Source organism: Aythya marila (genome assembly GCF_965140915.1).
Source record: "Aythya marila genome assembly, chromosome: 8".
In the NCBI taxonomy this organism is placed as follows: domain Eukaryota; kingdom Metazoa; phylum Chordata; class Aves; order Anseriformes; family Anatidae; genus Aythya; species Aythya marila.
The window spans coordinates 25,169,488-25,184,077 of record NC_139049.1 but is presented as its reverse complement, the minus strand read 5'-3'; the positions used below and the strand labels follow the sequence as shown (position 1 = coordinate 25,184,077).

The 14,590-nt window shown below is 39.4% G+C and overlaps 1 protein-coding gene across 1 annotated transcript in view; it reads left to right on the top strand.

Moving 5' to 3' along the window:
• AGBL4 (AGBL carboxypeptidase 4) overlaps positions 1-14,590 on the top strand; it is a gene marked incomplete at both ends in the record, with an annotated part of 937,634 nt that overhangs the window by 489,309 nt on the left and 433,735 nt on the right. The window contains one exon of the mRNA XM_082766598.1: positions 9,576-9,615. Within this exon, the coding sequence (XP_082622724.1) occupies positions 9,576-9,615 (40 nt within the window). The remainder of the gene's footprint in view (positions 1-9,575; positions 9,616-14,590) is intronic.

The window sequence follows — 14,590 nt, the reverse complement described above, 5'->3', positions numbered from 1 at the left end:
CCTGTGCTGTGTTCTCACACAGCTCATCTGTATCTCAGGCAAACTCCAATACCTTAAAAGAAAATAACACCCAAGATAAACACATCCAGGTAATTCACACAAAATCAGAAGCAAAAGCAGGGAGCTCTTGGAGGGAGAAGAGAGATGGGACTCCGGGGAGTCAGAGAAAATGGCAACGAAAGAAGTTGTCTTCTCTCATGTTTATTTTCACTCTGTTGGTGGATCATAGGGACTTCTTAACACATAATTCATAGGTTTTATGCATGAAAATGCAGCAATTTTTAGAAATTTTATATTCACAAGGAAATCTACTATTGTGCTGCATCTTTTATGTGTCTTTTCTTCCTTCCTTTTGTATTGCTGTCCTTATGGTATGAAACCATGGGAGGCCTGTTTCTTAAAAGTTTATCAAAGATGCATTTCCTTTGGCTGGGCCCAGGTGTATTAGGGATGGGATGCTGCCAGTGCTATAATACAGAGCTTTGCTGCTTGGTTACTTGCTGCCCTGAGCAGAATTCCAACACGGAGTTTGAGCCAGCCCAAGTGTAAATGCATACTGCTCCCTAAACCAGACAGTATTTAACTTCTTCCAAAGCAGAAATCTTTTAATGAGAATTTCTTGTGCTTCAGAAAACTCCCCAGTAACTCCCTCAGAGTTCTAGTTCTGATTTTCTTCTCTCTCTCTTTCTCTCTCTCTTTTTTTTTTTTTTTAATGAAAATTTCAAATTCCAGTTCTATCAACAGTGATTTCCTAGAACCCAACATAGGTCTCTTTCCTCACAGTGTGCTGTCTATTCTGGCAAGATGGCAGTTTGTTGAAGTATTAGGCAACAAGAAGAAAGCAGGACAGCTGCTTCAAGTTGCTACTTTGGATGTGGATGTTGGAGCTTACATCCCATTTCAATAAATACTTAGTTACACAAAGCACACAAAGTTACTTAGTTACACAAAGCAAAAGAAGGGTTAGGAGAATTGATCTGCTGGTTAGGGTGTGCATAGCTGAAGTTCAAGCTCAGAGTCCAGATAGAGCAGATTAGGGACAGGAACCTTTGGTTTTTGCCTCCTTTAGCATATGATCACAGGCTCCTACAATAGCATAGTTAGTTTTAAAATTGCATATGTTGGGAGTTAATCTGTCTTGTCTGTTATCTAATACAACCCATAAACAATGGCTAATTAGTCAATAACCCATTACTGCTATAGGTAGATATGCTTTGTTTCTAATTAAACATTCATTGAACACTGTTGTTTACCTTGCCCCCCACCTGCAAATGGTGGACTCTCAAAGTTCATAATAGCTTTCACTAATCTGTCCCTTTTTCTGTCCAAATGCTGCTTCTTTCCTTCATAAGACTTAACATACGACAGGAATTCACAGCTAAAGAATGGCTGTGCAATGCCTGAGAAGCAATCTGCGTCATGTATGGATTTTGGTTGTTAATAGCACTCTGTGTGGTCTGTATAGGTTTTCCTGCCCTTGTTTACTCTTTTTTTCCAAAATAAATAAAGTTTAAGGAGATGAGTTTATTAGCTCCTGCTGCTTAGTATGTACTTTAAGACATAATCTGCTGTTTGTGGCATTACAGTAATCTCTATAGGCATTAAGTAATTGATGTCACAAGCACAGGATTATAACCACGGCTCTGCAATTTGCATAATAATACACCAAACTATGAAAAACCTGCATGGTGGTTTGTTACCAAAACAAACACTTTAAAAAGCTGAGTTAAATTGTGGAGTGAGTAGATCCCAAATCCTTGCAGAATAAGTATGCAGGCTTCATTTAATACATGCATGCAGCCACCTTGTTGTTATTGGAACTACAAGAGGCTGGAGTCAAACCTGGATGTGTCATAAGGCTGCCAAGACCGTGGAGAAATGGGCTTTATCCTCTTTCTATGCTTCTTGTAGGCCCAAACTTTTAGGGGAGAGCAGAGCAAAGATGAGATATTGGTTATATCATCCGTTCTCATTCCCTAATCTTTACTGAGGCAGAAATAGTAGGCTGTGTATATATACCCTATGCAGGATGTGGGATGACTACAGCACTGTGCCTGTAAATTTGCATCAGCATTTCAGGCCTAAATTAAGTAGGAAGGTGGAAGCTTGTGAAGTTGGGAGCTCTGAGTCGTTTGCCATTTGGGTTCAATGAAGTGATTGGATTTGCTTGGCATATTTTGACATGGCTGAAAGAGACAGCACTATTAAATAATCAAGGATGTCCTTCTATGCCCTCATCTGAGAGGGTGCAATGTATGTGCATAGTATACATCATTAACCATATAGTCACTACAATTCTATCTTTCGATTACTTCACTGAGGTGTCTGAGGATGTTTCTGTTTTTTTTTACAGAGGCAGAAGCATAGGAAAATGTAAGAGTTCTTCTGTTGTCCTAACGCTCATTTGCAAAGTTAAGGATCAGTTCATATACCAGAGCAGCTTGTTCCTCCTCTCTTTCTTCCCAGAGATAAGAAAGTCTTAATGACTTTTTCTTGTGATTGCAAATATTTCCTAGTGAATTGATGGACTTTTTTTTTGGTTCCTAGTGGTTCACTGAGACTCTGGATACTATCTTTATGAGTGCTCTATATGTAAATAAGGCAATTTATAGATAAAGCACCAGCAGATGTCACTCAAGAATACATGGAACAGACTGAGAATTGGTGTGACCAATAAAAGTGATGATGCGTATTGCAAATGGCCTCCAATGCGCAGCTGCTCAGGTTACTCAGCTCCCATAGCAGTTGCTTTGGGCAATGATCTACTGATACTAGTGGTAATATGTTCACCAGGGCTCTGAGGCTGTGACCTACTCCTACTACTGCCATAGGTACTAGGGAGTGTTTTTACATGCCCAAAGATACCTCGCGTGGCTTTTCAATGTTTCCTGAGCCTTCATTGTGTTGATATTATTTCTAAATAGCTTTTGAGCACAGCACAACTGTAAGAACTAGGGAGCTTGTTAATAAATAATACATTATGTATGAGTGTTGTATTCTGGAGATAAATAGTTGAAGCAGGGAGAAGGATATGTTTTAGCTACTTGTTTGGCAGTGTTTCTGAAATACAGGAAAGTATCATGTATCCTTGGCACTTTGGATTTTATGAAAGAACTGCTCAGGTGTCAAATATTAAGGAGAAGAATATGTGAAATGTAAGGATGAGTAAAGTTACTTAATAGATCAGCACTGCCTTTCATTGTTTGGACTTGGTCTTGATTCTAAACCAGAACTGAATTACCAAATATTGCAAAGATCAAATGTGTGTAGAGGTCACTGTTTCAAATGCTCATTATAGCTCTTAGCATGAGTGATAATATAACCCAAACCACTTTATAAATGTTCCCCCACACCTATACTATCAATAATTGATTCCACAGACTAAGCTACAGGAGATGCAATTTACTAAAATCCTAGTCAAGTGTCAACAAGCTGACTGGTTCATTTTATCATTAAACCAAGGAATGTTAGCAGCTAATAATAAAGCAGGTACAAATGTGAGATCTTGTTTCATTATATGAACAAAACTTATGATTTCAGGATGGAAAAAAAAGATTGTTGCTTGGCATCATATTGTAACTTTGAAAAAAAAAAAAAAAAGCTTTAAATAATCAGATTATCTATTTTAACAGGATTTGAATTAGTATTTTACTGGGATCATTACATAAATTGAGATTCTCTCACTGGCAATAAGTCTTGCACTCTGAAAGAAAAGAGTGTGTAAGTAGAGAACCTCTCATTTGAGAAGCTAGACAGATGTGAAATGCTCACATAATTATATTTACTTTTTATTTTATTTATTTTTTTTTACTTTTTTTTTTTCTAACATTCCTTCTTTATCTAGGCTTTCACTAGAAAGATTTTCCAGATGTTGATTATCCCTGAATATTTCTTAAACTGTCCACAGCAAACAACAAAAAGAAGCTTTACACTTTTCTGTTACAGAAGCATCTCCTGCATATGAGCAGAACACACCACAGTGTGCAGCTTGTCACCATGTGGCAGTGCAAACGGGTCGGATACAGCCGAAATCTCTCCTTGTCTGCACTGTTCCTCTCTTCCTCCCTTATCTCTATTGTAAATCCCCACAGTGCAAAGCTGAGGAGGCTTCTGGTGCTGCTTGAGTGCTGCTGTGTTGTACACACAGTGCTAAGTCGCATGATTGGGATCTCCTTGAACTTTTGTCTGAACTTTTGGAGATTTTCATGAAGAAATGGTATAGGATAGCTTTCAAAGGCACTGACATAACTCAGTGTGGCATTAATAAAGGCCAGAGAAATGTGAAATTCAGCTCTACAAACCCTTCAATACATACTCAGCTTTCCTTTGTGCAGAGATGCACTGGTTTCAATTACTCTTATGTCAATACAGTCTGTTTATAGAAGAGCACTAATTTAGAAGTTAAAAGGAAGAGGCAAAATTAGCAACAACTCGTGGCAAATCTTCCAGGGAAATGAAACAAAAACAAACAAACAAAATAAATAAATAAAAAAACCCACATGCACTTTATTTCAATTTTAAACTCTCTGAATTACATTGTGGATTGAAGGTGGTAGGAAGAGACACCTGTTCAAACCACATTAAATTTAGATAGAAGAAATCGATAGCAGAGACCAGGCTGGGTAAAATACATTTAGGAAGACAAAGCTTTCTTGTGGTCCCAGAGACTCAATTCCAGCCTTGTGTGGGTGGACTATGGGAGGAGATGCTAGTGAGATGGGCAGTCTGTCCTTGGGTTCATAGGTGCAGAAAATAGTGCCTGCAGAGTGAAGGCAGTGAAATGGCACAAACCCAACAAGAGCCTGCCAAAGCTGAAGTTGATCTCAGCTCTGGGCTTAGGATATTTATGTGGTGACTCATATAAAACTATAGTTTTAGAAAGATAAATAGATAGTCCCGGGGCAGGCTTAGATGCCCCTGCAGCCTAGGGAAAGCCATGCCAGAGCACTGCCATCTCCCAGGCCATGGGATGGGAGAAGGAGCTTCCAGCAAAGCATCTTCTTCTGTGAGATAATCTGGGTGGCTGCCTGTCACCTCCATCACTTCATTGGATGTTGGGGGCTTGGAGATGATGAGCTGGGAATGAAAGTAGGGGTAAGGATGTCTTTTGGATCCTGGCTAGAGGGGGAGTGTAGGAGCAGGAAGATGACTTTATAATTGCTTTTTTTATCACTCTTTCTGACTATATTGACTTTATACTTGACACAGCTTTGGCTGGCAAGTGAGGCCCAGATACATTCGGAATTAGATATGACTAGGCTCATTCTTACATGAGAAGAAAATCATCGGTTGCTACAGAAACAGCTCCATATCAGTCTCGTGGGGCATCTTTGCATCTGGCTTTTTTTCCTTCTCTTTTGCTAATCTGTAGATAAGAGTCAAAGCAAGTGCAGCACATTCCACATCTATATAAAAGGTTGGAGGAACTCGGCAAAGTGTGAAAGAACATCTCATAGATAAGCCAAACTTAAATGAATGAGTTAATTTATACCCCCCACAATATTTTTTTCCTAGCATTGCAACTCTCACTGAGTTAATTGAGGTGAAAATTAAATGGCACCAGTCAGAAAGTGTTTTAAAGACCACCAACATCAAGGAAGAGAAAGAAGGTACTCAGAAAGGGAATTACTGGGAAAAATATAGGAAGCGATATAAGGAGTGAATTAGAATCTGTCAAGAAAATTGCATATGGCAATGGAATAATATTCCATGCTCACTTTTAGGCAAGTTGTTTAACATGATAAATTAGGGAATTCGTTAAAAATAAGTGCACATTATGGGTGAACAGGGACCATTCTGCACACTTTAGACCAGATCACCAGATAGGTTTTTCAACCAGTTTTCTAAAATGTAATGAATTCGTGATGCTTAATAGATTAATATTTATTGAGTGAATCAATGCTTAATTTATTAAAAATTTGCCTTCCTTGTATTTTAATATGATTTATTACTCATCAGTGCTTATTGCATTAATTAAAGACTGTGTTAATTTTATGGAAGTGAACACGATCTGCTGCAGGTTTGTTGCAGAGCCCTGCACTGTAGGGACTGTGCCTCTGGATAGTACCAATGATGGAAAAACGCACAAGATGGGAAGCCAGGAGGAATTGCCAATGGCCTCTTCATGCCTTTGGGCTTTCAAATAGCCAGCAAAGTGAAAATGAGGATGCTGCCCCTTAAGGGTAGGACAGGATTGTAGCACTACAGATACTGTGATAGAGTGAATCTTCCTGTTTGCCTTTTATACATTATGGCTGTTGCTGTGGAAATCAATTCAGTGTTTCTCCTGGAATGCCTTTTTGTCAATGTAGGTGAAATGCACAATTAGTGATAAGGGAAACTGTCACATCCCCTCATATCAGGAATGATAGTCGTGTTTTATAGCACTCAGGTAGTAATTCTTAGGACAGGAGGTTGCCTGAAGATCAGGGTAGTCCCAGGCATCTCGACTGGGGTACTCCCAAACATCTCTGCAGGAGCTGATGTTTGAGAAGTGGAAAATTACTAAAGGCAAAACAAACAAATAATAATTATTAAAAAATAAGCCAGACATCTTGAGATGCGTCTTTCAAGAAATCTGTCGAAACAGGGAGAGGGTGATCATGCTGGAGGGGGGCAACAGCTGCAATCTGCATCTTTCAGCATTGAAGGGAGAAGAGGATTATAAAGCCCTACAGCCGTGATATTTCTGATGCCATTATTTTCTTAATCTTTGACACTTTGTGTAGTGTCTTTCTCTTTAAATCCAAATTCTGTTGCTTTTATAGCTACTCATAAGTGTGCCAGTAAGTTTTTTTTTAAAAAATCCATATAGTTACTAGTCTGCTTGCATCCAGCTGAGCCCTGGAAACTGCAGAGAGCTAACCCCTGAGATGTGAGAGCAGGCTTGAATTTCCGGAAAGTGATTGGATCCATAATTAGTGTATTTTTACATGTTGAAATGCATGATTCTGAAATGCACTTTGCTGTTTCCTCCTCTCCAAGGCTTGGGTAAGTGTGCATAAGCTTCCCTTGCTGTGCTAAATTCAAGAAATCTCTTCAAGGTCTGTTGAAGGTCAGAGCAGAGAAATTTCTTCTCCCTGGGTGCCCTGGTCAGGCAGCCACCACTGAGCTCCAGCCTGGAGCGCTTGGGTGGAGCCAGTGCCAAGAACCTGGTGGCATTTCAAATCCCTTGCAGCAGTTAGGTGTTTGATGCAAAAGATCAGTGCTGCTCCACTTGAAGTCACAGAAATAACTTGTGCTTAAAGTTCAACGCATACACAAATATTTCCTGTGGACCTATATATATATTTTTTTTCAAGGCCAATTTGAATGCAACATCCTATAAGAAAAAAAAAAAAAGTTTTATATTTTGTTTAGTCTATTCTGTATGCTTTTATTTTCTTGCAGCATCAAGTTAAGCCACTTAGGTTTTCATTTAATGCTTATTCTAACTCTAATAACCTTAAGTCAGGACTGGGGACCAGTTGAGCTACCCGAATGTCTCTCCATTCAAACAATAGAGTTTGCAACCTTTTTTAATGTAGGATATTTATATTCCACCTTTTTTTTCCCAGTGGAGAAGCTTTCACAGAGTATAGGTTTTGGATATATGTTTTATGCTCTAGCAGTTCATTAGATATACATCATTTGGAGTTCCAGTTGTGCCAAGAAAAGTAAGCAAAGGTTCTGGCCCAGTGGGTGCTAAGCCCTGGCATTTCATATCTTTGTACATATAACTCAGGATTAAGGCATGGGATCTATATAAAATTCAACTCATTCGGAGACATTTCTTCTTACGGCTCCCACTGGGGAGGTGGGCCCTTGATTTGCGTTATTGCTTACTTTGCTTTGTTGCTCCCTGAGAACAACTCTGGGGTTAGCACACCCCGGGAGAGCAGGGACAGCATTTCTGAATAGCTCTTGCAGAGGCAACACAAGGCAGTGGGGCAGAGTCCTCTGCTCCCTTTTACCATTAGCCTGGCATGCATAGCTTAGGCTGGCCTTATATTTTATAATAAAGCAAATGTCAAACATGCTGCTAAAGCCATACTCAAAATGCCTCGCCAAAGCTAAGCAAACAGGGAGTACCTATAAAAGCAGACAGGAATGAGGTTTCTCTCTAAGATGGTTTGCGTTGCACAAGAGGTAAGGTCCCGAAGGCCAGGAAGGTTTCAGAAAATATTTTTTCAGCCTCACACCCTACTCAGTTTCCCAGCAGGCCACGTTCAGCGTTGGCATGTAACTCAAGTATATTCAGTGGATGATCAGCTGTGTCTGCACGCTTGAGCCAGTGAAGCTTTACTTATAGAGAAATTATGAGTTTAGAAAGGAGTTTCATCAGTCGTAATTTCCAGGGAAGAGTGTTCACTGTAGGGAATACCAAGTCAGTGTTTCCTCCTCAAGGACTTTCAGCTGTCACCGAGGGAATACAGTGAATGTAATGATGAGAATTAGATTAGAAAAAGATCAATAGGGCTGACAATAAATGAAAGTAACACAGACATTATTGAGAAGATTAGGAGAGAGAAATTAAACTGGACAGTATAATCTGAAATGCCAGCTAGACACACTAATGTTGGTCAAAGTTAGGGAGAAGACAGTAAGTTAAAAAAGCGAGGAAGAAGAGGCAGTAAGAGTCTAGTCTGCCTGTGAGATGGGGGCTAGCCCTGCCCTGTCCTGCTCTCCTGTGATGGAGAGCACCCTCAAAAATGTTGAAAGGATGATAATTGTCTGTTACATGTGGATTTCAGTGGAAGGCCACAGAGATCTAATGGTGGAAGAAGTCTCTCTAGACTGGAAACATGGAGGAGGTAACAGCTTTTCCTACATGGTAAAGGGGAAGGTGAACCTCTGATGCCCCTGGCCACCATCAAGGCTTTGGTGGCATAGCTTGTTCCGGGGGGGGGGGGGAAATGTTAGTAGAGGTTGGTTTACCTGTGAAAGTTTGCAGCCATTCCAGAAAACACTATTCTGTTTAAACTTGGTATTTGCCATCACAATCCTTGTATTTTGTGATCTGTACAAATATTCAGTGTTGATCAAGACTGGCAAGCTTTAGGGTGAGGGATATCTGGTGGCAATGAGCTCCATGGGCTAACTGTGCTCGGCATGGAAAGAAGCTTTCCTTTTATCAGTCTTGAGTTTGTCTAGATACCGTTACAAGTCTTTGAAAGGTTTACCCCAAGGCAATGTAATTGTGTTTGATCACATACAGGCTATGAGTCAGTGATTGATATGAATAAAGAACTTAGGGTTTCTTGTCTTGGTTCCTCGTCTCCTTCCCTGTGGAATCATAAACCACTTTTATAAATATATCGGTCCATCTGTGCTTCTAGCTATCCATTTCAAGTATATGCTCCAAAAAAAGAAATAGTAACACTTTATAAGTGCAAATAAAAACACATTAAAAGGACTGAGCTAGTATTTTTTCTTTATTCCTCCTAAAGTACATGTGGATCCCATCCAAAAGAGTAACTGTGAGCCATGTAACTTGTAATTAATTCTGCTATAAATGTCAGAACACTTTGCAGGTCTAAGATGACCGACTAAAATTAGTCCCCTTTTAACAATTCCTTTTATAATTTGTTTTTCAGCAGAGACGGCAGCTTGACCTCCTGACAATAACCAGCCCTGGTAAGTGAGCTCTGCCGCACGGCTCTCTTCTCTTTTCTTAAAGAGGTGGTTGTCTAAATGTGGTGTTTTTTTCCCCCCCTGTCTCTGACATGCAAAATGAAAAACACTGTTCCCCAGAAAATCTTTCACATAATAACAAGTGACAGCTATATTGTGCTTGGCAAAGCCCCGGGCAGTTATCCGTTCACAGAGCTGCCTCTTCAGACCTTTACTCTATGAATTTGAGTGCTGATATTTCTTTAAGCCTCCTGGGGTTACAGTTAGAGGTATGTCTGCAGGGCAGATGCCCTCAAATTCACAATGTGTTCTCCAGTATCACAGAAATGTGAGTTTGATTTTCCTTGGTGGCAAATGTGAGCAGTTTGGGGAGCAATGGCATACTGGCCCTCTGTGTGCATGGTAGTGAGAGACAGGAGGTCCAGGCTTCGTTCTGAAGAATGCCAAAGTGGGTCAAAAAACATTTAGGTAAAATTGAAATGCATTAAACTGCCTTCTCCATAATGGCTTTCTATATTAGCCTGTTGAAATGATAAAACAAAATGTGTTATACTACAAAAATGTCGGGCACCTTGGCATCGTGAGTTTGAAGACCTCAGTACTGTGATTAAAATGCCAGTTGTTTAAGAAGTGCTTCTATTTGATCTCTGCTCTTAAGGCTGCGTGGCTATTAATTTATTGTTATTTTTCTGTCTCAGTTTCTTTCCGTAAGCAGTTTCTTCTCAGTTTCTTCTGTAAGCAAACTTACAGAAGTTTGCTGCCCAACAGCTCCAGATGTATGCTGTGCCTGAATGGTGCTATCTTTTGGTTAACTTTTTGTTTTTTCAGCTGTATGTGCATATTAAGCTCTCAGTTTGCCTTTAACTGGGAGTAATGAGTTCTGGCTTTAACTGGGAATAATGTGTTAGCGAAATGAACAGGTGTTATGGGAAGTGAACAAAATGTGACACATTTGCTTGGATAACAATTTTGCATCAATAATTGTTCTGACACCCTAAATGTAGATATCATCTGTGACATGGTTTCTCCTTCACTAACCTTGTTAAAATAATAAGAATTAAAATAAGGAGGAGGAACACTTTGTTGGGACAGATGTTTGAGGCTATTGGCAATTGCATCACATTTTTGCATGTTCACTTTTCATGCAGTTTGCAATTATGTTAATGTATGCTCAGGGCACTTGCTGATAAAAGCAACAATACAGTGTGATACAGCCATTGTCACTATTCTGACTGTAACTTCAAGGACAAACATGGCACTTTTTATTTTTTTACATTTTTCATATCTTCAATATTGTCTATTTGTAGAGGAAAAAAAAAGAGAAAAAAAATCACTGAAGGTCTTAATCATAACAGACGCTCAGATCTTGGATAAGGGTACCAAAGATCACCCTTTTTTTTTTTTCTTTCTTTCTTTCCTTTTTTTTTTTTTTTTTTTTTGTTTGTTTGTTTGTTTGTTTGTTTTTAAGAGAAAAGAAAGGTTGGGGAACAGAATAACCTAATATGAGAAATGTCTGCAAAAGGAATTTATGATACCTTTCTTGTAATTTTGGATAGAGTATTCACTGGAACAATGAAAGGCTGACTAAGCTGAGTTTGTGCATAGGTGTGATTGCAGTAAATAGCTATGCTTCAGATCTTTCAATTTAATACAGCAACCTACTAAATCAACACAGCAATTAGTTGGAACGACCAAATAGCTAAATTTGAAAGCAGCTTCCAGTGACTGCATTGGTAGATGTGCTGCACTAAAAGGGGGGAGAAAAGCTTTCCACAACATGTTTTTTTTTCTGAAATATAATTTTTACCCCTAGGTATTTAGCCAGAAATATACAATAATTGGTTACTTAGGGGAAAAATGGTTCTTTTCACACCACAGTTATTGAATTGAGCTGTTACAACTTTGCTTTCAGTAAGGGCATTTTTGAAAGGAGCCTGGTGTTGGATCAGGCCAAACTAACTTAAGAGCCTAAAGCTGAGATTTTTGAAAGAAGCTAACAGAACAGAGTTAAGCACTTAATTCTTAGTAGGATGAGAAAATATCAGCCTGTGGATTAAAGGGTCTAGTTTGGGCCCTACAAATATCAGAAAAGTAAAAATTAAACAAAATAACAAAACAACCACAAAAAAAAAAAAAACACAAACAAACAAAAAAACAGTCTTAAGGCTTTTACTGACTTTGTAGATTGTAACTTTTTAATATTTGAGCTTTAGCTGCAAGATCTGACATCAACAGTCTGTTTTTAAAACGCTGTGGTGTCATTTATGATGGCTGAGATCAGCTATAATCACTGTAGTCCCTTGATTTAGTGATTCAAATTAGGGACTGGGCTGTCTATTTGCTGCTATTAATCCCTGGGACTTGGTCCTGTGCTCCACCTTGCCGTGGGCAGGCAGCCTTCGTTTGCAGTGAAGGTCACCCAGCCTTATTTATGGGAAAGTCCTCCTTATTTATGGGAAAGTCCTCCACATCTCCCAGGCAGGATCAGCCACCAAAGCCTTACTGCCTAATTGTCAGAACAGACAAAAGACTTCAAAACCAAAGGTCACCTTTATGATCCACATGTCTGTCATGATGAGTATCACTTTAAGTGTGCAAAATTTCCTGAACCAATTTTTGTTTGTTTAGTCAAGAGTCACTTGGGGATCCCTTGTGTGTGTTAAAATAGCTCTTCTCCATATGCCACTACAAACTTTCCAAAAATTGATCAGCCAATTAATGAGATTAATCACAAGGTAAAACAATGCTGTTAATGTAGAGGAAGGAGTGTTGAGGTACAAGTGCTGAAAGAATCAAAAGAGTTTGTGGGATCACTGAAACCTAACGTTACCTCATGGCAGTTGAGATGTTTCCCGTGGCCATGGTCGTTGAATGATTGCTCGGGACTTCACTGGTGGGTTGGAAGTGGTGCTTGTTCCTCCTGCCCCAAACCCAACCCCTGCTCACAGAGTGCTGGCGACCTGCCGTGGCTTCTCGCCTTGCTCCAGGTTGGTTCCAAGTCCTGAGCCATGTGTGCGTGGCACCACAAAACCTGGTGGAACAGCATGTCTGTGTGTTAAACTGAAAAGGTATGCGTCATTAATCTCTATCCTGGACTGGGAGAATTCTGGAGAGGGAGGGGGTAAAAAAAAATTAAAAAGGAAACAAAAATAAAAGGAAGAAATGAAGAGGGTGAGAGCTGTAGCTCCAGCTACATGTTCTGTATGCAACATGCACAGCTGACCTGTTCCAGCGCTCCTAAGAAAACAGCTCCGGAAAGCTCCACAACGTGCCCCAAACTGGAGGAAGTCTTTGCTTTGCTGTGCATCTCCAGAAACAGCCAGGCACAAATGATGCATTAGCTGGGAGCAAGCCAGACTCCCTCATGCTTGAATATATTCCTTTGAAGTAACTGACACTCATGTAAAATGTGGAGGGGAGTTCACAACTCTGCCTTACTGCTGAGTAGCTGGAGGAATGTTAAGTTAAATTTATCAATGCTCTTGCCACACTCCTTTCTTCTTGCCCCTTGACATGCAAGTTACAATTAGGCTGTAACACGCTGTACGGTTCAGGGTGCCAGGTTCAGAGCTGATGTGCGCAGTGGGCTGGGGGAAAGATTTTAAAAATTTATTAGTAGCTGGCAGGGACGTGCAGGCAGGGAGTGGGACATAATGAGGTTTAAGTTTTGGTAATTTAAATTTTCTTTAAACTTAATCTTTTACCTCTGAAGTTGATCCAAAACATTTCCTCAACACTGTCTAGTAGACTTTGGGTTTTAAGACTGAATCTTCAGGTGGTTTAATTCGGTTTTGCTGTGGGCAGGAGCTGAGGGCCTGCCCTTAATTTCTATGTGATCATGTTCTATAACACTTTGCACATGCACATACAGTCACACGGCATTTTGCAGTAACCATTCAATAGCTGCAAATAAGATATCCCTGTTTCCATAGCTTTTCCATGGAGACAAAGCTTTTTGCATCTCCTGTGTTTACAATAGTAATATAGCTTTTCAATTTCTCTTCTCAGTAAGGTAAGTTCATCTCCCACGGAAGTATTTTTTAATTATTGATACCATAAATGGAAGCGTGTTGGAAACTATTGGCTTTGAAAATAGCTAACATGTGATATTATCCTAGAACCATCAGGAAAATTCTTTTGAAATTCTCTTTGATTCAGCCATCCTCAGGGCTTTATCCTTCTCCACCAGTCTCTCTACTGCCAATTTAAAATAACATTCTCTTGAAATCAGTGCAATGTCAGGAGAAATTCATCAGGACCGTAGGTGCATGTTTCCCAGATGTATATAAACCTACTACATTTGGCAGCAGTAAATTGATTGCATTTAGAAAACCTGTGGTAGCTGAATATTCCATAGTGCCCAGCTTGGCTCCAGCATGGAATATAAAGTATTTTAAGTTTCTTTCAGCTCTGTTTCAGGAGAAATAAAGTAAGAGCTGACTCCATAATTCCTTCCTCTTGATTTACTCAGATTTTCCTCTGACCACATTAGAGGTTTACACATGCTGACAGAGTGAAATATTCCTGATCACTATAGAGTGGCACGGAGATTCGATCAGAAATGTTAATAGCTGTGTATGTGCTTCCCCCTAATATTCAAGCTCTTCAACTTTTAAAGAGTGAAAAAAAGCTTGATTTTAAAAGTATTTATCAGACTGATCTATGTGGTGAAATATTCTCCCCCTTTTAATATCTTCAGTGCTGCATGCTCTAAAAATGTCTCCATTTCATTAATTTGTGATACACTGCTACACTGAATTCTTTTAAGGTGGCTTTAGTTTCTGCCATACATATTTTACTGCTTTAAATTATAGATATAGGACTGTTGCCTAGTTAATTTCCTCTGGTTAGGAAAATATATTTCTGCTCTCCTGGTATTGCATAAAATGATATGTGGGATTTGCTCTATTTTTTAGCTGATTAAGTTTTGCATTTCTACATATTACTGCTTATGAGACCTCAAGTAAAACTAAGCAAA